We start from the raw sequence: 23,129 nt of genomic DNA on the forward strand, positions 1-23,129 counted from the left end.
ATACACACTATATATAGTTATACATATAACTATGTATGCACACTGTACTTATATATATACTCATGCAGATGTGTGAGCTATCTATACATCCGTAGGTATGTGTACAATAAAGCTTGCAGGAGTCTTACTTGCATTCATTTTCCTTTTAGAGATTTTTTTCTACTGGAGTTTTTGCTGAGCCATAATTTTCTGTTTTGTCCTTTAAAATTCACTTTCCAAGAACATCTAAAATTACTAAACTATTCAATTGACTTTTAATGTCTAGAACCTTTGCAAAGAAACATTCCTGGAGCAGCTATTTTCAGCTTCCTTTTTCATACTTACTGCTGTTTTTATGTGCTACTTTACTTGTAGTTTCCATGACAATTATCCCCAGAGTAAGAGGCAGCCTTGCCCTTGGTTTCTGTTTTGCAAAACTGCAGAAGTTCATGCCCAATTTAATTTTTTATTTTTATATCTCCTGTATGTCCCAGTAGCACTATACAGGTGCTGCAGGATGCCATAATATATACTGCACTCCTCATGTTGCTGTGGAAATGATTTGCAGGGCAGAGTCACTTCATCCTTGAATGGAGAGGCATATTCTGGATAAAGAAAGAGGCAACATCACCCGTGGAAGGACTCATACAAAGGATTAGCTTCTCCTGGGGCAAGGTAACCAACATGAATTCCCAACAGCACAGTGGAGCCAGATTTGGTACCTTCTGGAATGAAAGAGGAGGCTCAAAAGAGCAGATTCTGGCAATCTTTTGCTACATTACCCTTACACATATCCTTATTCTCCTTATCTATTCAGTCTGGTACAAATAACTCTGAACTTTCTGTATGATTTTCTTTCAAGCCCACCAGTACCTCCTCACCATTTTTGTGCACCATATTTTTCTTTTATTGACTGTTTCCTTCCATTTTCCCATGTGCTGCCTCCTTTCATTCTTACCTCCTCGTCTCCTTCCCTCCCACCACCCCCAGCTTCCTCTTCTGAATCCACTTAAGTGTAATCTAAAACACACTGCATGAAAGTGGAAGCCCAGAGAAATATTTGCTCTGGCTCTTGCTAGCACCTTGAGAAGCCAGTGAGCTCTGAGACAGAGGATTCTCAGCCCTGCAGTAAAATGAGCCTTTCCCGTAAGTTTAGAATTTGGCTCTTTCTCACAAGCTCCAGTCAGGATGATTGTCAGCTCAAAAAGTGCCTTTTAACCAAATTCAAAGGAACACATTCAGACCAGATTTTTGAATTTCCACCATGACAAAACTAATTACAATTACCAGGCTGTTACTGAAGCAGAAAACATTCAGAATGCCACAATATTTGAGGCTGTATTTATAGGAACAAACAGAGAAGATCAGAGAAAAAAAATCTTCAAAGTCTAAAGTGATCATCGTCTTAAACAGTCTTAATTGCTTGTGAGAGAAGTGGGAATCAAGAAGTTTGGGAAAGAGAAAGCCATGCAGATAATTCACCTGGAAAATGTGATCTCTTGTAGCAAATGAGCTGTGTGTGGTCCAGTCCTGAATTGTCCCAAATCACCAAGGCACCTGCCCAAATGGCACCACTGACTCCACTCAGTGAGGGAGCAAGAGGTCCAGTTTGGGGTGGTTGTGGGGTAAGGAATGCCTTTTCTGGCTACTGAGAGCAAATCTTCAAAGTTCCTGAAGTGCTGATTCACCCTTGCAGTTGCTCTTACTCATCTCATCCTTGGTCAGCTGAAACATGGAGTTTGCAGCTGTGCTGAGTGAATTGCTCTGCTCTACAGGGTAAAAAATTGTTCCACTTCTGGGAAAACCTTTGGGTGCTTGCCAGCAGTGTGTGGCCTTCCTTGGGAGGAGGGAGACTTGAGAGTTATTGAGATTGAGCTGTTCTGTGCAGTTTGGTTTTTTTGTTAGATCAAGAAGTCCACTTCTCCCTCTGGAGGGCTTTTTTAAAGGAAATAAGTAATTTTTAAATAACAGACTGATCAGAGATTTGATTTGCTCCACTCTCCACTGGAAGCAATCTCCATGCTCAGCTGATCCTTGCAATAGGTGTTGTTCACTGTCAAGTCCAGTGGAATCTGGGTGATATTCCTTATCTTGATATAGCTCTTTAGGACCTGGAGATGCTCAGCTGGGCTCCCCCACATGGAGGTGCCAGGATCCTGATTTGCACTGTGCCTACCTGTATCTTTTCCCAGTTCCTCCCAGAGAGTGGGATGGGCTATGGAGAAGTCCAATAAGTGGCAGGAGAAATTAGAGGGAAGACCAGACCAGGTGGTGGGATGGACTATTCAGTCCAAGGGATGTCCAAGGAAATTAGAGGGCAGAAGGCAGTGGAGGGCCAACCCCTGTGTTCATCACCCCACCATGCCCTGTACCTTTGTCTCAAAGCCAGGATGGGGTGGGTGATGGATGTGGAACAAGAAAGAAAAGGGAAAAAGCAGCTGGGCTGGTGAGATGGGCCTGGGAATTGTGGCTGGAGCTGGAACTCCCAAACTGCATCTTTCCACATGTGGTTGGACTTGCTGCAGTGCTCCAGGGATGTGGATTTTGGGAGTGGTCACACCTCACTTCTTCTCAAGCCATGGTGTTTATGGCTGGCTGTGGTTTTGGCACATGGTTCCTGTTTCAGCTTCTCCCCAAACACATGGTTTGGGTATGATGGTTCCCTGCAGCATGTGGGTCTACTCCCAAGGTCCATGGGGTTAGAGGGTGTTGTCACCAGTGGCTTCCCCAGCATCCCTTTCCCATGAGGATGAAGCTGAGGTGAGGCTGCACTGAGGTCTCTTTATGGCAGCTGATATTTTATTCCAAGTTAGACTACTCATGAAAATGTGCTGGATGCTGGAAGGAGACATCTTGAGTACACAAAGCAGCTTACAAGCCTGAGAAGAGAGGAGGGAATTTTTCATTTGGCAGGACAACCTGCATAGTGAGCAGTCTTGTTTTTAATAAGCTCACCAAGCTTTCTTAAAAGCCAGGGATCTTTTTTTTTTTCCATCCTGAGCACATGAGGCATTTTTATTTCATAATGAAAGCATGCTATGTCCAACTTCCAGAAAGCCTTTTCAAATATATATATGTAGCAAAGACTTTTTCAGATTCTGAAATGACCAGGGTAGAAGTAATTCTGAAACAAAACACTGGAATATTTGCTCTGTGCTCAGAGATTGTGTGGCATCCTGTATTGTCTGCAACAGCACCAGATAATAATCACATGTGCAAGTCTCTCAGACTGGGGCAACAGGGAGAGGAGCCAATCTCTGGATCTCCATAGCAGTGGAAGGAATCTCAGATATTTCTGTTTGTCTGCAGAGCAGCTGGGGACTTCTCAGACATGAATCTAATTAAACATGTTCCTTGCCACTAACACTTCAAGTCCTATTTCTGAGATCTGAATGTCTTTCCAAAATGAAGCCTCAGGAACAGCTCTTTTTTTTTTTTTTAATATCTAAGTCTTGGCAAAATTAAGTTACAGTTATAGACTCAGAGCAAAATTTACTGAATTCAATAATATTGATTGATATTTGGGTATCAGCAGAATGTCATGCATTAATAATAGCTCAATTTAATCCACAGGCCCAAGAGGGCTCCTGGTGGCAATGTGGGTATTGGCATCAGCCAGGCCAGGATGACATTTTTCCTTTTGATATTCCAGGGAATAAACTAATCCGAGGAAAATCCTAGGAAAATCCTAGTACTGATGCACTGCAGTTTTCATCCATCTGCCTTTTCTTCCTGCTGTCTTCAATTCCACTCTTCATCCAGCTGATGCCAAGCAGAAGGCTTGCAGGAGGTTGGTCCTGGACTTCAGGTCATGCTCTGTGATGCAGTTCAAGTGCAGCCATGGCAAGGTTTGTCAGCCAAGCCACGTACTTCTAGACCATCTACTACAACTGGAAAAACCAGATAAGCTTTCAGTCCTGTAAGCTCTTCCATGGGTCTCTTAATGCAGAGTTATTTGTCTGTGCTCCTCAGATAGTTTGATTTATGTTCATTTGCATTTATCAAGCATAGCGAAACCCAGTGAATTCTCCTGATATGTTTTCACTCTCATAAGAAACATGATGGGGAGTGGAAGATGTGATCATCTCTCCCTAGTGGCATCAGTAAATATCACACATATCGGATTAAGCCCTTGACATTTTTCCAACAGTGTGAAATTTGCTTGAAGATGTTGGAAAATGAGTTATAGATGTGAAAGCAAGGCTTGGAATATGAATGCAAACACGTTAACCCTAAAACCTGTGTAATTTATTTTCCCTGATATCCTGATACATAGAGCTGGAGGGGCCACTGGGGAGAGCTTCCACCATGGCAGCAGAGACTGGGGGTGAGTAGGATGAGGCAGAAATGCCTTTTGGCTCCTAAATAGCAATGGTGGGCTGAATCCTGCCCAGTGGTCTTCAGGGATGCACCCCAGCTGTGAAGTAGGACATGACCCTCTCTTGTGGGTGCCTGGGAGGTGTCAGGTGTATTCCTGTCCCAGGGTCAGGGTGCAAACCTCCCATGAGGCATTTTTTTGTGGGTGAAAAATACACTTTTCACTTTTCTAGAAAGCCAAAAATCCCTTTGGGGTTCCTACAGCACAGCCACCCACCTGCTTCCAGCAAAGTGAAGGTTGGGGATTTGAGATGGTGTTGTGGGGAGGGCTGAGTCTTTGACTCAGAAGTTAAGGTCACGACTCTCAAATGTCTTAAAATGAGACAGGTTTTCCAGCAGGTTTTCAGGTGCTTCTCTCTCTGGTATGTTTCTGTTGAAAGATGCACCATGTTAATGATCTTGAATTTCTCGTGTTTGGGATCTTTTACCAGTGAAACCAAGTCCTGGTACAGAGAACCCATCCAAGAGCAGCACACCCCTCCTTGTCCCCTTCAGCCTCTTCCATGGACCTTTGCAGGACACCAGTGCCCAGCAGCAGCAGAGCAAAAACTGAGGCAGAGGACATACTGTGCCTTTTAAGGAATCATTTTAATGCAGAGGAATTTCTGTGGCAATTACACTATTCAAAGCTGTTTAAATGCCTCTTATTGATTTCTTCCACATTATCCACTTGCTCCCTTGGAGATGACCAAGACAGAACCTGATTGCTGCTGCTGCTTTCCTTAGGAGCCATTAGGAGTGCAGCATCCGCTGGAGTTGCCATGGAGATGCCAAGGCTGATTGTAAGCCAGGTGAACTGCTCCTGCTCATCCCTCCTCAGGGACACAGGCTGCTTGGAGAGATGGTTGTTGAAATCAGAGCATGGGCGAGGTCCTGGGTGGCTTGAGAGGGACTCACTCACCAAAATGGTGAAGCTCTTGGGAACAACAGAGATGAGCCCGAGACCTCTGTCTGCACATGGAGCTGGGCTGACAGGAGGAGCTCACCGTGCCAAATCTCTGTCCCAAATATCCTGGGTCCAGTCTTTTCCCGATGCTCTCAGGCTGACCTGGCCAAGAGTTTCCCCAAGGGAGCTGCAGCCAACACTGAGTGTTTGTGCCTCCATCAGAGGAGGGGTTGGTGCCTCCTGGGGTTGTGCTGTAGCACTGAGAAATCTGGTCTTTCAAAATTTGGCAAGCGTGGTGTAACTTGAAGCAGGGCATTAGCATAAATTAGCTGAGAACACATTTATCTAAGGCAGAGTGAAGGTTGCTGTTTGGCAGCAGGTGGCTTGCTTTTATGCAACAGATATTCTGTCTTCACTTAATAAGCATCTATCAGATAAAAAGGTGATGTGCTTGACACAAGGCTCATCTATTCTTAGATTTGGCATTAGGGAATATGGTTTCACTGCTCAGATCTGACTGGAAGCATGTACCATTTCACAGGCAAGAAGGTTCTTTGCTGTTAATAAAGTGTGACTCTGATTTAAATGCAAGAGGAACACACGTCCTCTCTGCCCCTGCTTAAGGCTGCAGTGTGTGCTCTGCCACTGTCTGCATTTTTTATGCTTAGGTTTGCTTGAAGAAAATCAGATTTCTTGCACCCAGTGCTGCTCCAGGGTGTGGGAAGCCCTCTACTTTCAGGTTCCAATAATAGGAGGCCCATTGGACCACCAGGGCACAGGCTGGGATGTGTCTGCTGTATGGATACCTCTACTTTATATATATCTTACTTTATATATAGAAATCTATATATTTGTCTTCTACTTTATAGATACCCTACTCTGATACCATGATCATGTCCTTTGAAATACAAAGTTAGAGCAGGTCTTAAAGATTTCAGTCATCTGAGTAAAGGTGACGAATCTTTGTTTTTTCCCCCCTCTTCTGAGAACACTAAAAGAAAAAAATATTACCTGAAATGGGAACGGGGTCAGAAAGTTGCCAATAAATGGGGCAGAGCATCAAAAGAAGGGATAGGAGACCTAGTTATGGGATTGAAGCTATGGGATGAAATAGGTAAAAATATCTCACAGGAACTTGTATCTCCTTGTATTTTTTTGCTAGAACTTCAAATGCTCTTTTCTCACCTGAGGAAATCAGTACATTTTCAGTGGAAAGTTAGAGACAAGGACCAAGTGGCCTTGGCATCTCACAGCATGGTCCAGTTGTCTGGGAAGGGCTGGAGAGGTATCTGTGTTTCCCTCCTTGTACTCAGGACTGTGTGCCTGCCCTTGGGACCGTGAGGGAAGTCAAGGGAAACAGTTGGTCTTTTTTCCTCACTTTTTCAAACTAGAGTTTGCAATCCCCACCACCACCACCACCACCACATGTCCCATTGTACTTTCTGTCATCTACCCACTCCGAGCCCTTAATTTAGAAAGACAAAATTATGTAATACTGAGATACTGTGTCATGGTTGCAGCAATCAGTTCAACCTCACTGCTTGCCTTGCCTGGGTGGGATGCAGCACGTTTGCAGAGTCCTCATGGTACCCCTGGGAGCAAATGTCCATGGTTCTGCTCAAGCTCTTGCCCATCCCGAAGTTCAAGCATGCTTCTGCAAATGGCATTTGGCAGGTCAGGTGGCTCAGCCAGCCACAAACCTCAGAAATTCAGGCTTCTGAAAGCCTGAAATCCAGAGTCATGCCACCTGTGGGGGAATCAGGTTAAGGTTGTGTTGAGGAAATGTCCCCAGGCCTCATGCTGTGCCCTGGTAGAAGCCCAAGGAGCGTGTGCTCTGCAGGTGGGCAAAGGGCTCGGGATGCTGCTGGGCAGCAGTTTGTTTGCTCTTTCCTTTGCTGGGAAGGTGGTGGTAATGGATCAGTGAGAGGAAAATATTATTTTTGCAGGTATGGAGTCCACTCCCACTGTTCATGAGGCTCTTCATTTCCCAAGGTGCTATGAATAAATCACACGCTATGAAAAGGAAGGCAGTGTGGTTATCCGGACTATTAGACCAAAGCCCATGGGGATCTGATTTTGATCTGGATATTCTGGTTATAGTTTAATATAGTGGATATTGGAGAAATCAGTTCTCTGGATGCCCAGGCACGCCAGAGGGGAGAGGGTATCACACTGGTCCTGGGATGTGCTTATCTTAAGGAAAGAGTTCTGTGGTATCTCGCTCCACACTGCTGAAACTTGATTACTGCCTTATCATCCCGAGCTCCAGGGATATATTCATGCTGTTATTATAATATGCTATTTCCTCACAGTTCCACATCTAAATGATAGAGGCTGTGATGCAGAACTCCGTGTGAGTGTGCAGGAGAGGGAGATCCTTGTGCTCACCTCTGTAAATGAAAATCCATCTGCTTTCAGTGCTGGAGGTGGGTGCCCAGTCCAGTCAGGGCTGCTCGCTTTGGCTTTTGCAGTGAGCAGTGGTGAGTGAGGGTGTATAACCTGCGTGTGCCAGGATTGGGCACTTGCAGTAACTGTGTGAGGGATGTGCCTCCTTTGGCAGCCTCCCAGTTCCTAAATCCATCCTGACAGCTCAGGATCCCCAGGAGATCCCCTCTGTTTCTTCAGCTTTGCTTGCAGCATCCCCACAAGTGTTTGATCTTGGAGCCTCGATTTCTGCTTCCAATCCTTGGCACAAGTCCCTGCTTAATTTTTTACTATTTTTTTGTCCATGCCTTAGGTCTTTTCTTTCCCCATTCCAGTTTCCTCCTGTACATGTGATTGAATCCAGCCCTGCCCAGTAATGGAGAACTGGTGTATTGCACTGCAAGAAATTGATTTTAACATGTTACCTGTGAAAAAAATTACATTACGTGTAGAAAGAAAATATAAATTAAACCTTCACTGAGAGGAAAAATGGTTTTGAACCGTTTTCATTTTACTCTTCATGTCTTAAACTGTCTCAATATTCTAGTAACAATTTTGGATTGTTTTGACCTGAAAGAATAGAAGTATTTCTTTTCTGACAAGGCTGACAGATGCTTTGAGTGATGCCAGCTAAATTCAGGTCGTTCAGTCTAAGAACTGTTACAGCATCATTTGCATACAAGCAGGGACTGAGACAAGCACTTGAAAATTTCTTGCACTGGAAAATCCTGACACTTGAGACGAATAAAAGGAATTTTACTCCCTGAGCCCAGCAGATGCTCAGCAATAATGACGTTCTCGTCAGCATTAGTTTGAAACTCTGAATTATGAAAGTGATACTGGGAGATTTTTGCCTTTCTTCCCCCCAGACAGGCTCTTCCCACGCTCTCTTGGCTGTTAACAAGCACGGAGCATTAAAGGCAGAGATCTCAGGGGCTGCACTAAAGCCTCCATGGAGAGCGATGCTTGTTTGCTTCAGCTCTCTGAGCATCCCAAGTCAACTTCTTCTCTTTCTGTCCTTTTCCATAAACGATTACATTCATAAATACTCAAAGATTCGTGTCCTCTGAGCAAATCCCTCCACCAACACAACTGGGCCAGGTGTGAATTGCAAATTCCCAAATAAATTTGGGGGCTGCTGAGTACCCAGCCTGGGGGAGAGCCTCCTCTCCTTCCCAATCTCTTTTTCCCTTTGTCCTTTTTCTTTTTTCCCTTTTTCCTTTCCCTTTCCCATCCCTTTACTCTTCCCTTTTCACTTTACTTCTTCCTTTTCCCTTTTCCCCATTTCCCCTGCACCATCACATCTGCTGGCCTGAAATCTTACAAATTAATTTTGGGCCAACCCATGGAGCAGCTCTCCCCAGCCCCCCTTTCCTCCCCTGTAGCCATGTGAACAGAGTGCAGTGTGTTACACAAAAATATTTCACTCAGCATTTTTTAACTCTTTGGGGTTTTTGGGTTTTTTTTACAGTAATCTATGAATTCAGCAGAACTTCCCAACTATTCATAAACTGCTTACCAGCCATGTTGAGTTGAGGAAAGATGGAGCATGCCAGTGCAGGCAGGGATTGACTGTTTTGAAGTAATCACATAAATAATTCAACAGCCCTGATCTGACCAGCTGTATTTACTGCTGTGGGCCAAGAGCTCCAGAGGCTGCTGCTGACCAGAAATTCCAATGTTTCAGCTTTTGGCAGTGAGTCAAGGTGAGACCCAACCCAGGCAGATGGGGCTGGGGGGAGCTCATCTGGCAGCATCCATCAGGCCAATATATTAATGGCCTTTCCAACAGGCACTTGGTGTGCATTGGGAATGAGTAGCAATAATTACTGAATTGCAGCATCTCCAGATGTTTTGTATATGTTTCAGAGTTCATTTGTTTGTTTTCTGTGCTGAGTTACTCGGGATACTGGAAAAATGTAAATAAGGAGGATGTGATGAGCGGGGAGGATGGATCTCTGCCCTGCTTTGCTCTTCCGAAAAAGCTAATTAAACCAAGGACCAAAATAAAAACTGCTTGAGTCTGCTCCAGCATCAGTCATAGAAGAGTACTCATGAGTAAGTAACTGACAATTAAAACCCTGACTTACAGAAACAAAGAAAAAAAAATGATCTTGTATACAGCTGAAGCAAGTTCTTTCGAGCAGTGAGGATCTAAGTGAGGCTTGTGTTGATGGGAAATGAGCTGGGGCAAGGGCCAGAGCATGCTCACACCCAGTTGCCAACAAAAGTGGCTCAAACCCTGAGCCAGAGCTACTGCTTTAAATTAGAACTGGTTTAGGCAGTTTTCCTCACTCGAGGTTTTTTTTTGAAGCTCCTTCCTGGTAAAAACATCATTGCAATGCAGGTTTGGAGATGGGGAAACTGAGGCATGGAGCAGAAGCATGAGGTGGCTGGAGCAGATTGCTGGGCTGGGTTTGTTATAAATCAGGGCACGTGCTGGTAGAGACACTGCCTAAATATACACACAGCCTGGCTCAGGGCTTGCTCCTGGGGTGATGGTGATGTGGCATCCCAGCAAGGCAAGCTGCCTGTTTGATTGTATGAATTAAATGTGTGTATATATATACACACACTTATATATACATATATATACACACATATATATATGTATCTACATGTGTGTGTATATATATATATACACACACACACATATATATACTGTGATCTGATGTGTGCTCTTCAGATTTTAATGCTTTATTTAGGCTGAATTTACTTGCTTCACAGGGCTTTGTTTATGCATTTTTATAAATCAGCTCTTTCAGCTAAATCTTGCCCTAAGAGTTGATCATATCCAGAGCCTCTAAGAGCAGAGCAGATATAAATATTTGCTTTTACGACAGGAAAACTCTCCTGAGAATGCCTTAGCAAATGACTGGGTTTGCCTTAAACAGGGAAACTGGTAATTTTGCTGAGTTATTAATATGAAGTGAAGAAGCACAAAGGTGGGGCTGTGGCTAAGGGTTCTTGGTCACCAAGCTAAGGTGGGTTAAGCCTAAAATATGATTTCCTCTGCTCCTCCCAGGGGAGGATGAAGCCTGGAGGCAGATGAAGCTGAGCCCTGTCATGGAGAGAGGCACACAGCACAGTGCTGGTGCCCAGGGTTGGTGGGCAGAGACTTAAATAATTTAAACTAATTTTTTTTCTTTTTTTTTTTTTTAGTGTTCAAAGGTCCAGACAGGCATTCTTGCCACTAGAAGTGACGGTAAGAATGTCTTGCTCCCTAACAAATGAGCTGTCAGCATCTAGCAGTACCTGCCTGGTAATAAATGCCTTTTTTTCCCCTCTTTCAGGATTGTAAAGTATGGAAATAGCTGTGGAAAATAGGAAGGTCTTTCCTAAGGGAGACACAGGCAGGTGCTAGTGGGACTTCCAAAACCAAACTACCTGTATATCCAGCTGCCAGCCTTCAGCTGGTGGGTGTTTGTCTGCAACTCAAAAAGAAAAGCTGTGATCTCTCTCTCAGAAGTGCAAAGGGAGCTGCTCAGCTGCAGCTCAGAAAATGGACACATAAAGCACCTGGGCTGGTGAATTTATATGTAGCAGTGACAGGGTGGGAAGGGGTCAGCTCTTGCCTGTGGTTGCTCTGGGTCCCATAGGAGATGGGTAGATAAGACCTGGCTGACAAGACTCCCCCTTCACAGGCTCGATTCAGATCCAGTTCTTAAGAGAAAAAAAAAAAAAAAAAAAAAGTTTTATTTGGCACGGTTTATAAATGCCCTGATGGGGCACAATTTGTGGATGCTTTTGGAAATTGGACCCATCTCCCTAGTGACTTGTTCATGACCCTGACCATCCTTGGCCACCAATTGCCCTTGTATTAAAACAGGGACTGAATTCCTGAGCTGTTTTAAGGATCTGGGCTGAAAATGTGTTGCATAAAAAAAAAAAAAGCTCTGAAATTGTTCTTAGCTAATGAGCTTCCCCTGGCTGTCGAGGTGGCAGCTAATCTTCAGGAGAATGAGGACAGCCTAGTTTTCAAGAATAGCATAATTGTGTGTAAGGGCAAGGAACAGGGATTATTTTGAATTTTTTTAATTTTTATTTTTATTTAGATAACATGGCAACTCACAGCCCAGGGATCCAGATTAGCTGGAAACCAGGGAGAGGGCAGAGACTGGGGGCAGCAGGGGCCAAGTTTGGTCCCATGCTGGACAGGCAGGGTTTTTTTGGAGGTATTAAATTTTGGCACTAAATGCATGCCTTTTTAACAGCAGCCCTCAGCCTTCATCTAACAGCTCTCATTACTTACACAGCCACCCAATGCTGCTCTCTTTAAGCTGCACATTTTCACCTCTTCACAAGCAGCTTGGTTTTCAAAGCCATTGAGCACTTAGGGTTGGTGTTTGCACCCTTGCTCATCCCAGGAGCTTGGTGGTGGCCACATAGCCAGAGCCACTTGGGCTGTTTGCAAATATAGGATTATCTGCAGATAACAATTTCCAGATCAGGGTGGTTCTGATTATTTCTAACCTCAGCCTTCTTATCTCCACGTTTTTCCCACAGAGGGTCTGCTCATCTGATTATCATTTATCTTCATGGGTTCAAGACTTTGTGGCTTTTGGGCTTCCTCAACAAGCCTCAACGTGCTGAAAGCTTCTCTGCACAGCTCCAGTGGCTTTGGTGCCAACATGCTGTCCATGTCAGGGCATTTTGGGTGTTGCAGAGGCCTTACTATGGACACAAGGATGCTGCTCTCCTGCCAGGGTTGTGGCCAAGCATGTGATGTGAATGTTGGCTTTGCAATGGAGTAGCAGCTGCTGAAGGGCTGTGTGTCTGTGTCCTCAGGACCAGCTCACAGGACACAATGCACACTCTGAGCCCAGTAATGAAAAGCAGACAAAAGCCATGGTCAGCATCACAAGGCTCTCCATGCTGGGATGGGCAAGGAACCACTGAAACCATCCCATCACCCTGGGGTCACACTGGACATGCCTTCCTGAGTAAGTCTTAAGGAAAAAAAAAAAAAAAAAAAGATCTAAAATTGTGGCAGTAGAAGACCTGCTTAGATGTATTTATTTTATTTTTTGAAGCAGCAGGCACAGTGTGCCAGGCTGACTCTGGTAACACAGCTGCTGGGGCACCAGCACAAAGCTTCCCACTCCCTTGGCCAAAGTGTCCTGCTCTTTCTGCTTGGAAACTGGCCCTGCTGACACCCTCCCCAGCCTCAGGTGGTGTCACCTTTAGTAAGTTCTTGGATACAGTGGGCTGCACGTGCCCCCTGCTCTCACGGGACACTGGAAGCCTCATGCAGAGATGTAAGCCAGCAAGCCCAGATGGCAACAGAGCAAAATTTTACAGGTTTGTAGCTCCATCCGTCAAGCTCAGTGGGTTTGTCAGAAATGGTTAATCATACCCTGAATGGGCTAATAAAAAAAAAAAAAATAAAAAAAAAAAAATCACCAATTCATTTCTTTTAAACTGTGTATCTCAAAGTGTATGGGACTTCTGGAGCCCATACAAAAACTCAAAATGTTTGGAAGTGGCATTTGCACATTTATGAACGTCCTATTGACTCATTATTTTGACAGCACTGTCTTTCTTCCAAAAATGTGACTCCAGACCTTTCCCCAGTGCTGGTGAAGAGCCTGCTGGAGGGGAGCATCACCTGAGATACTCTGCACTCCCTGAGTTGTTGCCTGTCCCCATTCCTGTGTGGCATTACAGCTGGGTTGACAACAGGATTTTGAAGAGTGACATGAGCAGGGAGACTGTCCCATCCATGAGGACAGTGGGCCCTGAATATCCATGCAAAATTGCACAGGAAAAGGTGCAGCAGTTCTGCTGCAAGGAGTCATTAAAGCTTGTTCTGTTACCCCTGAGCAGGGCAGCAATCAAGGAAAGGGGAAAAAGCAGGGGATGAATTTTTCACCCTTTGCAGAAGAATTCAGGTTCCCACTGTACCAAGAGCAGCTCAGCTGTACCAGAGCTGAGAGTTCATTGTGCTTTTAATCACATACAATGAATGAAATTTTGCATATTAAATGCCAATTATATAATAACCTGCATTAATGTCGTAGTTGTTGCTGAAAGCAATGGCCCTACCTGAGTTACCAGGGCTGTGTTAGGAAATATGGAAAGATCTGTGATCTTTCGAAGAAATGGGCTGTTATTTATAAATCAGAGGTTGAAAGCTCCCCCAGTATAAACAGGAGGCCTCTGAGGGATTTCAGCTGAGCTGCTCTGATTTACATCAGCTGAAGACTTGGCTTTTTTTAGCACCAAAAAATGGGACTGTGTCACCAACCCCAGGAAGGTCCATGGTGTGCAGATTTTCCTCTGCTGACTTTCCTTGCCCACTGAAACCATGTCAAGGGATGGGCATGAGCTGAGTTTTTTGCTTTCATTGCAATACCAGCTAAATGAAAAGCCAGTTTTCTACTCACAATTAACACACAGTGCTTAAGAGTAAAAATACACACGAGACTCTGCCCTTTGGATGAATACTTCCATTTATTCCAACTGGAAAAAACATATTTTTTTTTTTTTTAAATATACTTAAGTGTAATTTCTGTTTGTTTTTTGTGTGTGTGTTTTTCTTTTTAAAGGAATAATAATTATCACATTGTCCTTTACAAACAACAAAAAAATTCCTAGCAATAGTCTGTGCTGTGGAGACATCCTTCTTCAAAATTTTTCAGCATCTGCTGCTTTGAGTAGGCAAGGGGGTGTCCCTGGGGAGTGCAGGGCAGGGGCCGACTTGCTGGGGGGTGCAGGGGCACCCTGAGATGATGGCAGATGCCTCTCAGCCCTCCTGGGGCTTAATCTTAACACCCTCAGGCACTAACCTGCATCTTTGGGTGCCAAGAGCCCCTTTTGTAAACCTGCTCCTTCCCGGGAAGCACCGGGACAACCAGCGCTGGCTCACAGTCCTCCGGGACGTGCCGTGGCAGCAGCATCCCAATGGTTTAAAGTATACAGAGAACAAACTCACATCCACCATAACACAATAGCTGAGCCCTATTTATAGACCCCTCTGCCCTGGTGAGGCAGCTCTGGGGCTGTCCTGGCCCACCCAGGGACAAGCTTCCCCCTCAGCCATGAGCAGCCTCGGGCACCTCTCCAGGGCAGGAGCAGTTTGCGGTCGTTCTCTGTTAGGCAATAAGTAGGCAATATTGAGACTTCCACTTGGTAATGAACAGCAGTTAACATAACCCAGGAGACTAGAGCACCATAAGACAAGTCTATATTCAAAACAACGTCATGCTGACATCACACAATTGCACCATTTACACTTTTATTTACTCCAGATAATAGTTCGACGTTTAGTAACTTCAGCGTTCTCTACAGAGGTGTAAAATTCCTTCTCTGGCTTTGGTCATTTACAACATTTGCAGACATTTGGTAGTTCTGTTCCTTCCTATTTTAGAATAATTAAAAAAAAAAAAAAACAAAAAAAAGGTTGCTTTTGCAGCTGTCAGGGTTCCTCTCTCTGATGGAGCATACCTGAAATCACAGGCGTGAGCAGACTTCAAAATGCCACCAAGGCCTCTTCAAGATTTAATGAATCAAAAAGTGTTCTCTTTGTTTACCAGGAATGAAACAAATGGGAAAAAAAGGGTTAAAAAAAAAAAAACAACAACAAACAAACCTCAAAACAACCGATATACTTAAGAAATTTGATGATGAAATGGAAAGCTGGAGGGATGGAAAGGGGGGGGTGGCCAAAGTACTGTTTGGTTAGCTCTGGCTGAAAACAATTCTGAATGTGCATGCATTTTCCCAGTGACTTCTAAGATATAGAAATTCCTCTGATATTACAAAATACAAAAATATTTTCTCCAAACTCTCATTTACATTGCATTTACAACAATCACAGAAATAACTTAGGCTCCCACACTGTCCGAGAGAGAAAAGCTACCTACCAACCAACGTGGCTACTGGAGAACAAAACCATGATGGAAAGCAAAAGCTACCGGCGAAGTGATGCTGAGAGTCAACAGTGGTAACCAAAACACACGGACAAAGGGAACTCAAAAGGCTGGCAGTATCTGGGAGAAAGAAGGAAAAACTACTGGGTAAATATTAGAGGCTAAAGTGAACTTTTTTGACTTTTTTTTTTTTTCTCTTTCCCCTCCAAAGAAAGATGTGCAAAATATATTCACTGTGCCCAGGATTATGACTATTTCTAGAAGCCAGTCTACAACCTTCTTACAAATCCCTACTCTTCGGGTTCTTTTTTTTTTTTTTTTTGTTCTTTTTTTGTTACAATAAAAGCGCTTACATGATCTAAACCAGTGCAAGTTGGTGAGTTAATTTACATTCTCCCAAGGTGCCCGGCAAGGATGCCATTAGGATATGGTACAGTTTTTGCTCTTCTGTCTTTTCCTGCTGTGCAACTGTCCCCTTCCACCCAGCGTGGAAGACTTGGGCATGCTGTAGGAGCCGTACTTGTGCAGGAGCTCCTCGCTGGTCACGTACCGCAGGCGGGCGGGCTGGGGGATGGGCTCCCCGAGGAAATACCCCTCGTTGTCAGACTCCGAGGAGGAGGAGCAGGTGGAGCACCAGTCGTACTCGGCGAAGTAGGGCCCCCACCTCTCCCCCAAGTGGTTCTGCAAGGCGAGATCCGAGACCGTCCGGGGACAGTGGCCGTAGGCGTCCCTGCGGGGACCCTGCTCCACCATCTCCCTGCAGCTCCTCTGGTGCATGAACTGGTCGTAGTCTTCCCTGGCTCGCAGCGAGGGTCTCTCCTTCAGCCTGTAGCACTGCTCGCTGGCCAGGTGCAGGGCGTTATCCGACCGGGACCTCCGGGACCTCCGGGGTCGGTGCGGGCGGTAATGCCGGTCCTCATCCCGCGGGTTAGTTCGGCGCCGCGTGCGCTCGCTCATCGGCGCGTGCCTGGGGACCTCGGGTGCCCCCAGCTTCCCCCCGGGCACCCCGCTGCCGTAGTCGAAGCTCTGGTGTATCCTCCCGTGCGACGGTCGCTCCCGGTAGCCCAGGGGGCTGGCGAGGTTGTGGAGGTTGTTGGGCTCCATGTCCTGGTACTGCTGAGCTGAGAGCAGGCTGCGGACGGACTCGGCGCTTCGGAACTGGGTGGAGGAGTTGAGGGTGCCCATGTTGCTCATCTTCTCCGAGACGTTCATCCCAGAGTCTTTGCTCAGGTCAGGCATTGAGAATCTGGAGAGGTGCTCCTGGCGCTTGGCTCCGCCATCTGCAGAGAGGCCTGTGAAGGGAAAGGGCACAGGAAGGAAAAAAAACCCAAAACCAAAGTTAAGGAGAGTTTTCTATAAGCAGAGATGCAGGGAGAACGCTGGGTTTGGCCGGAGGTTTTTGACAACTCAGTGGTTCAGATGCTGTCCTGGAGAGCCCTTTCAAGAGGATGGGTTTTTTGTTTGGTTGGTTTTTTGTTTTTTTTCTAAAAGAGCAGGCAGCTACTCCTTTGGGGGAATGACACCAATTTAAGGTGTTTTTAGTTAGACTCCAAGTTGCTTTTCACAACTTCCTTCCCCATATGTCTACGCTGTCTGTGACTTAACAGAAATAACTAGTGATGGCAGTGAGAAATTATGCATCAGAGGTAACCTGAGGCTTCCTGCACACCCAGATAACTGGGGTGCCATGATCCAGCACCCACACCTTGTGCAACAATGACACGTCCTGAAGGACTGAACAATGTCAGGGGAAGCTGAAACAGGGTCACAGACTGAGCCAGGTTTGTAACCACCCTGCACTGCACATCCCCCAGAACCACACCGCCTTGGCCACGTGCATGCAGATTGGTTTCCCAGGAGGTGAGAAAACACCTGAGCCCCAGAGGGTCTGCCAGACCTCCTTGTAAGCTGCAGGGTGGCAGGAGGGTCAGGATATCGTGCCTGCTAATATCCAATGATCTGCATGTGGTCAGGAGCCAGGAACATCAGCTCCAGCTTGCTTGGGCTGCTCTCCTCAGGAAGGTGGCCCACAGGGTCTTTCCCATGGGCAAGCCAGCCCTGAGCTCTTATAAGGTGCTTTCCTCCAGCCTTGAGCTCCCATAAGGTGATTTCCTCCAGCCCTGAGCTCCTATAAGGTGCTTTCATCAGTCCTGAGCTCCCATAAAGTGATTTCTTCCAGCCCAGAAAGCCTTAACCCATCAGCAGAGATGTGGGGTGTCCGCTCAGCGCCAACCCATCAGTGAGAAACTCAACACACCCCACGCTGCCCCAGCCACTGGTGTGTTTTCTGACTGTATTCAGACTATCTCCGTGTTGGCTTGACAACAGGCAGCAGTTAGCACTTGCACTGCAAGCTCAGGAAAACATGTTTCCCAAACTGTTTCAAAGGAAATCCATTTCACCCCAAATCAAACGCAGAGTGTTTGCTTTGGCGCTCTTCTCCCCATCCCTCTCTGACAACCTCCCCGTGCAGACCTAACCCAGAGAGCTCTGCACCATCAGCAGGATTTTCAGTGTGACGCACAGCCCTTATGCAATCTCTGAGAATTTATGACTTTGTAAATTAATTAAAAAAAACAAAACAAACCACCCAACAACCCAGCCCACAATTCAAGAATGAACTTCTTTTCCCCTTAACAAAAAGCTGCTTACATCTCATCGAGAGCAGCTGCTCTTTGCCAAACCTGAACAAGGGCTGCTCTTGCTAACCTCAGTCATGAGCAGTTTCTTTGGACTCAGCCTTAAAAAGATCAACAGATCCTGCAAAGATGGGCAGGGGGTTCAAAATCCTCCCCTTGGTGGCACGAGGGAGAGCTTTAGGGTGTCCCTGAGCACAAGCTGCTGCTGGGTCTCGCATGATCTGGCTTTGCTCCCTGAGTCCCAGCTGCTGCAGCCATTTCTCTCTCCTCGTTTGCTTTTCTGCTGCTAATGAGGACATTTCTGGAGTTCATGATTACAGAGGAAGGTAAAGTGGAGGCGATCGCTGAATGCCGCAGGAAATGGGAGAGGCTGGAGTAATAAAAAAAGTCAAAGCCATGTTTTGTCTTAACAACAACACGCTTTTCAAGCCAGCTTCGTGCCTTTTTGTTCCTAAGCCACGCTGATCTCCAGCGAGCTAACACAACCCTGCTGACCACCCTTTGGAAACATCCCCCATGTCCCCTCCAAGGACCTGCCCACCAAGGGTCCCTGCTCCTGTTACTGGTGTGAGCAATTCTGGCACACACCATCTCCCTGCTGGAGCCATAATCTCCAGTGATGCTCTGTGTCACATCAGGCACTGCACCCCACATCCCTGCTATCCCTTCTGGTAGAGAAGCCCAGTAGCCCCCCGGGAGGGAAAAGCACCTTGGAAGCATGCACAAGGACCTCCTGAAAGGCAGGAATAAAGAGTGGGATTGTCAGTGGAGCTGAGCTGAACATGAATCACAGCTGCTGACAGCCAAATGTGGCCTTAATCAGAACTGTCAGGCAATAGCTGACACCAAAGCAAGCAGCGTGGCTGGGGTTAGGGAAACTTTGCTTTATCTGCTCACAGTGGCAGCAAAAGATTTCTTCTGCTCAGTCAGGTGCAAAGCTGTGCTTTTACAGCATCACTGAAGGCACCGAGAGCTCCACATGGTTCTTACAGTGCCCAGAGCAGGTGCCAGGTCAAGGATGCAACTTCTAACTCACATGAAACAAGTAAGTGCCTCCAGGCTTAACTTTACATTTAAACCAATGCAAGGTGTAAAGCATTGTGAGAGGAGTTAGGCAAGATTAGGCTTTCAAAGCTACTTACATGATTTTGCCCTTCCCCACTGAGCTGCAAAGCCTGAGCAAGGCACATTGGGAGCAAGCCCGGAGTGCTCCAGTCTGACCACACTGAGTTCAGAGGACAGCAATAACCATCTGTCTAAAAAAATTTAATCCAGAAAATATAACCTAGGAATAAAGTTTGAAAAAGCAAGGGTTGTTTAGTCTAGAGGAGAGAAGGTTGAAGGGGATATAACAACAGCCTTCAAATATGGAAAAAAATGCCTGCAAAGAGGAGGGGAATACATTATTCACTGGGTCTGCTGAACTCCTGCAAGGAAAATTTCAGCTTTGAGAAGAGGAAAACACTTCCTGTGCAATTACAACAGAAGGCAGCTGGGCAAAGAAGGTTTTCCTAGACATCTGAAGGCAGTGGATGGCTGGGCACAGGCAGAACAGCTCTGCAGCTCCAGTACTGCACTTCTCTGGATGAGGAGAAGGTGTCACTGACCCTCCCCTCCTGCACTCATTTGCCATTTTGGAGCTCCACCAGTGCACCCAGGCCTGATCCTCTTGAATTACCAGTATTTATTTACAGCTGCTGCACTTCCCTCTTAATGAAGTGTTTCATCTGGCAACACAGCTAATAACCCGAGCGAGCCCTAACCTGGAAGAAAGTGCACATGGGAGGAGACCCCAGAATGCAGCACTGGTTTGTTTTTTTTTTTTTTAATCCAACAAGGAAACCTGAGAACCTGTTTCACGAGGCCATCCAGGGGAGCAGGAGCCCTGCTCTGGCCCACGGCACGGGATGGTTGTCACCACATCCCTGAGCCCTTTCCAAGGCTGCAAATCCAGGGGGGGTGGTGACCTGACCCCACCAGACCTTCCTTCTGCAAAATGATGCTCTGAGACACCCGGCACCCCAGAGGCTCTTGCACTGGGAGAGAAGCAATGGCAGCTGCTGCCACCAGTGTGCTGTGTCCTTCCCGTGGACAGATTGGAGCCAGCAGCACAGCACACGTGGACACAGCAGGTTATTTTCCTGCCGTTCTCCACTGCGTGGGGCTGCCAGGCTCAATATTTCACCCCGGAGCCATGGAAACACCTTTTGGATGAGCACAAGTGAAAGCTGCAGCTCGCCTGCAGGCATTCAATATAAAACTCGAGGTAGTTACAGTGCTGGGAACATAAAGCAGGTTTCTGGTCAACATTAAGGTCAGCTGAAAACATGCTGTACAATCCCCTCTGAAGTCCTTCCCCACCCCTATTAAGCACCACAGTTTTCATCCCATAAAACACTGCCAAAGGAAATAACAATTGGCTAAGCAAAGCAACAGCACCAAGATATTCCTCATGAGCATCACCTCTACAGCCTTGCCACAACAAAGCACTTGGAGGTGCTTAAATCTCACCCAGTGCTCTGCTCAACCAGGGCCACAAGTTGCATTAATTATGAATTATTAAACCACTCAGCAAATGACAGCAGAGAGGCTGCAGGGAGCATGGGTGTGAGGCTGGAATGAAGCCCCCCGTGAGGGGATGCAGCTCCCAGCCCCCATTACAATAAACTCCCCATGAAGCTGGGCAGACATGGGTTGAGGGCCCAACACAGCCAGCATCCCACTGCAAGGAGCATCGTTGGCTTCACCCCCAGCAGGGGAATGCAAAACACCCTGATTTAGGATATTGCACACACACATGGGGTGATGCTGATGCTTGCTTCTGGCTTTTACATCCCTCACAGTGTACATGTTCACCTCTGCATGGCAGCCCTCACCACCTGACACCCAAATGGGTGCCTGCCTGCACCAAAACCTGCACCCAGCCCAGCCAGATGGTGTCTAAGTGCAGCTACAGAGGCACAGGTGGGGATGGTGCAGCATCACTTGTGTCCAGCTCCCCGTGTCACAGCCTTCCCTCTCTCCTAGCACTAGGCAAGCTCATCCTCACCACCCCTGAAACAGGGTTTACTTTAAATCCAGCCCCAAGATGTAAAAAAAAAAAACAACTTAAGGAGAAACAGCTTGACCAGGGCTTTGTTTATAGCTCAGCCCCATCGCACTTTGGAGCGACACCTTGGGGTGTGCAGAAATAAAGCAGAACCCTTATGTAACTGGAAATCATGGAAAGTAAACAATTTTGGGAAAGCAGAGAGCTTGCCAAGCAGGTGCTGGTGCCATCGGCCTCCCACGGTGTGCCCCTGCTTGCTACCCCAAGGTGTCAGCATGTGTTTCCTACCTGATTTATTCCTCTGGCTCGATGAAAGAAGTCCCCACATGGTGCTGCCTGTGTAAGGAGCTGGATTTTAACCTGGAAACGTTCCCACAATCCTGCTCATGGGCCCTTCCCAGACAAGGCAGGATGGCCAAGATGCTGGCTCAGAGATGATGTGCTATTTATTGCCCTGACACCTCCTCCCAGAAGTCCATTTCTGTGCTTCCTCTGGTTTGGTTGCTACCCCATGTCTAGCACAAAGAGGAGTGTGCTGGAGATTGGGAGCCTCCCTTTTCTTAGAAAAACTCAAGAACAGCCAATATGTCATTTTCTGCCTTGTGTAACTTGGCTGAAGCACCTCGGGGCAGACAGTGGCTCCAGACCAGCTCCAGGGAGAGGAGCACCCAGGGGATGCAGTGCCAATGAAGACATAGGGATCGGGACCAGTCCCCATCCCCCTGCTCATCCTCTGCCCCTTCCTGCTGTTCCTGAGGATGTTCAGCAGCTGCTCCCAAGCCCTCAGTGCAGAAGAGGTTGGGCCACTGAACATTTGTTGGAAAATATACCCTGGCCCTAAGAAACAGCATTTTTCCTTCCGCCCCCCAACAGCTTTCAGCCCCTCCTCATGAAGAGGAAGAGGAGAGGACAGATAACAGATGACTCTGAAGCTCAGAGGGACAAGGATCAGGCACTGACCCATGTGCATGTTCTTTTTTTTTTTTTTTTTTTAAATTTCTGGTTTCCAGATATATCACACTTGTTGTCTATTCCTGGAAAAACAAGCTACTTGATGCCTTTGGGCATATCACAACACAAATGACAGGAGAAATGTGTGCCATACATGTGTAATCACATCCTACCCTACAAAAGCACTGGTTTAACATGGTTTTTTTTCCCCTGGATTTATGCCTGTGAAAGGCTCTTATCCTCACCCACACTCATTTTTCTAAGAAATACTTCAAATCTACTCCTTTTGCATACAACAGTGTGACCATTCAATAAGAGTTCCACCTCCAAATCACTCTGCTCCCTGCAAGCTGCACACAGAGGCTGTTCCAGGAGAATAACATTTAGCCCACAGGTACTTTGCTAAGTGGGCTATTTGACCAGCTGGCATTTTGTGGAAATGACTGCTTAGAATCGGCAGAGATCAGGTCTTGATTTCTAATTCAGCTGCGAGGCACACACAGTGCCTGCAAAAGCTTTTTAGAGGGCAATGCAAGCAGGAGCAGAGCAAGGCAGAGCACAAGCCCTGGGAGCAGGGTTGTGGTGGGCTGCATATCTTCTGGGAAGTGATTAACCCCTGGCTGGATCAGGATCAGGAGGGATCAGGCTCCTCCTCATGTGAAAAGCTTTCTGGACAAACTCCATCATAGCATCTTCCTGACTGCTTAATGAAGGGAGCTACAGGGTAAACATTGCTCCAGCATCCAATGTTCTGTATTGTTTCTAATGTCAAAATAAAAACAAAAAAGCAAAAAAAAAAAAAAAAAAAAAAAAAAAAAAAAAAAGCAGCCAGAAGAAATATAATAGAAAATGTGCTGAGAAATATTGTTTGCTCTTTGCCTCTCCATCTAATTGCTATGTGGGGCAGGAGGAGGACTCAGTGTCCAGGAAGAAGCTAAGGGATATTAAAACAG

General features: G+C 46.3%; 1 protein-coding gene and 1 long non-coding RNA gene across 5 annotated transcripts in view; one reads left to right on the forward strand and one right to left on the reverse strand.

Annotated features, from left to right (window-relative positions):
* LOC139801666 (uncharacterized) lies at positions 1 to 8,064 on the forward strand. 2 transcript variants are annotated; one of them, XR_011728264.1, is made up of 4 exons: positions 1 to 654; positions 3,632 to 4,306; positions 4,788 to 5,147; positions 6,405 to 8,064. It is a non-coding gene; the product is annotated as an uncharacterized lncRNA (long non-coding RNA). The 2 variants fall into 2 exon arrangements; XR_011728263.1 differs by having other exon boundaries at positions 4,788 to 8,064.
* A 6,036-nt stretch (positions 8,065 to 14,100) lies between these two features.
* PRICKLE2 (prickle planar cell polarity protein 2) overlaps positions 14,101 to 23,129 on the reverse strand; it is a 100,055-nt gene continuing 91,026 nt past the window's right edge. For 2 of the 3 annotated variants that reach the window (XM_071756209.1, XM_071756211.1), the window contains one exon: positions 14,101 to 16,829. In XM_071756209.1, the coding sequence (XP_071612310.1) occupies positions 15,958 to 16,829 (872 nt within the window). In that variant the 3' untranslated portion in view covers positions 14,101 to 15,957. The remainder of the gene's footprint in view (positions 16,830 to 23,129) is intronic. The other variant, XM_071756210.1, reaches the window with a different exon arrangement.

This window comes from Heliangelus exortis, chromosome 12 (genome assembly GCF_036169615.1).
Source record: "Heliangelus exortis chromosome 12, bHelExo1.hap1, whole genome shotgun sequence".
NCBI classification, from domain to species: Eukaryota; Metazoa; Chordata; class Aves; order Apodiformes; family Trochilidae; genus Heliangelus; species Heliangelus exortis.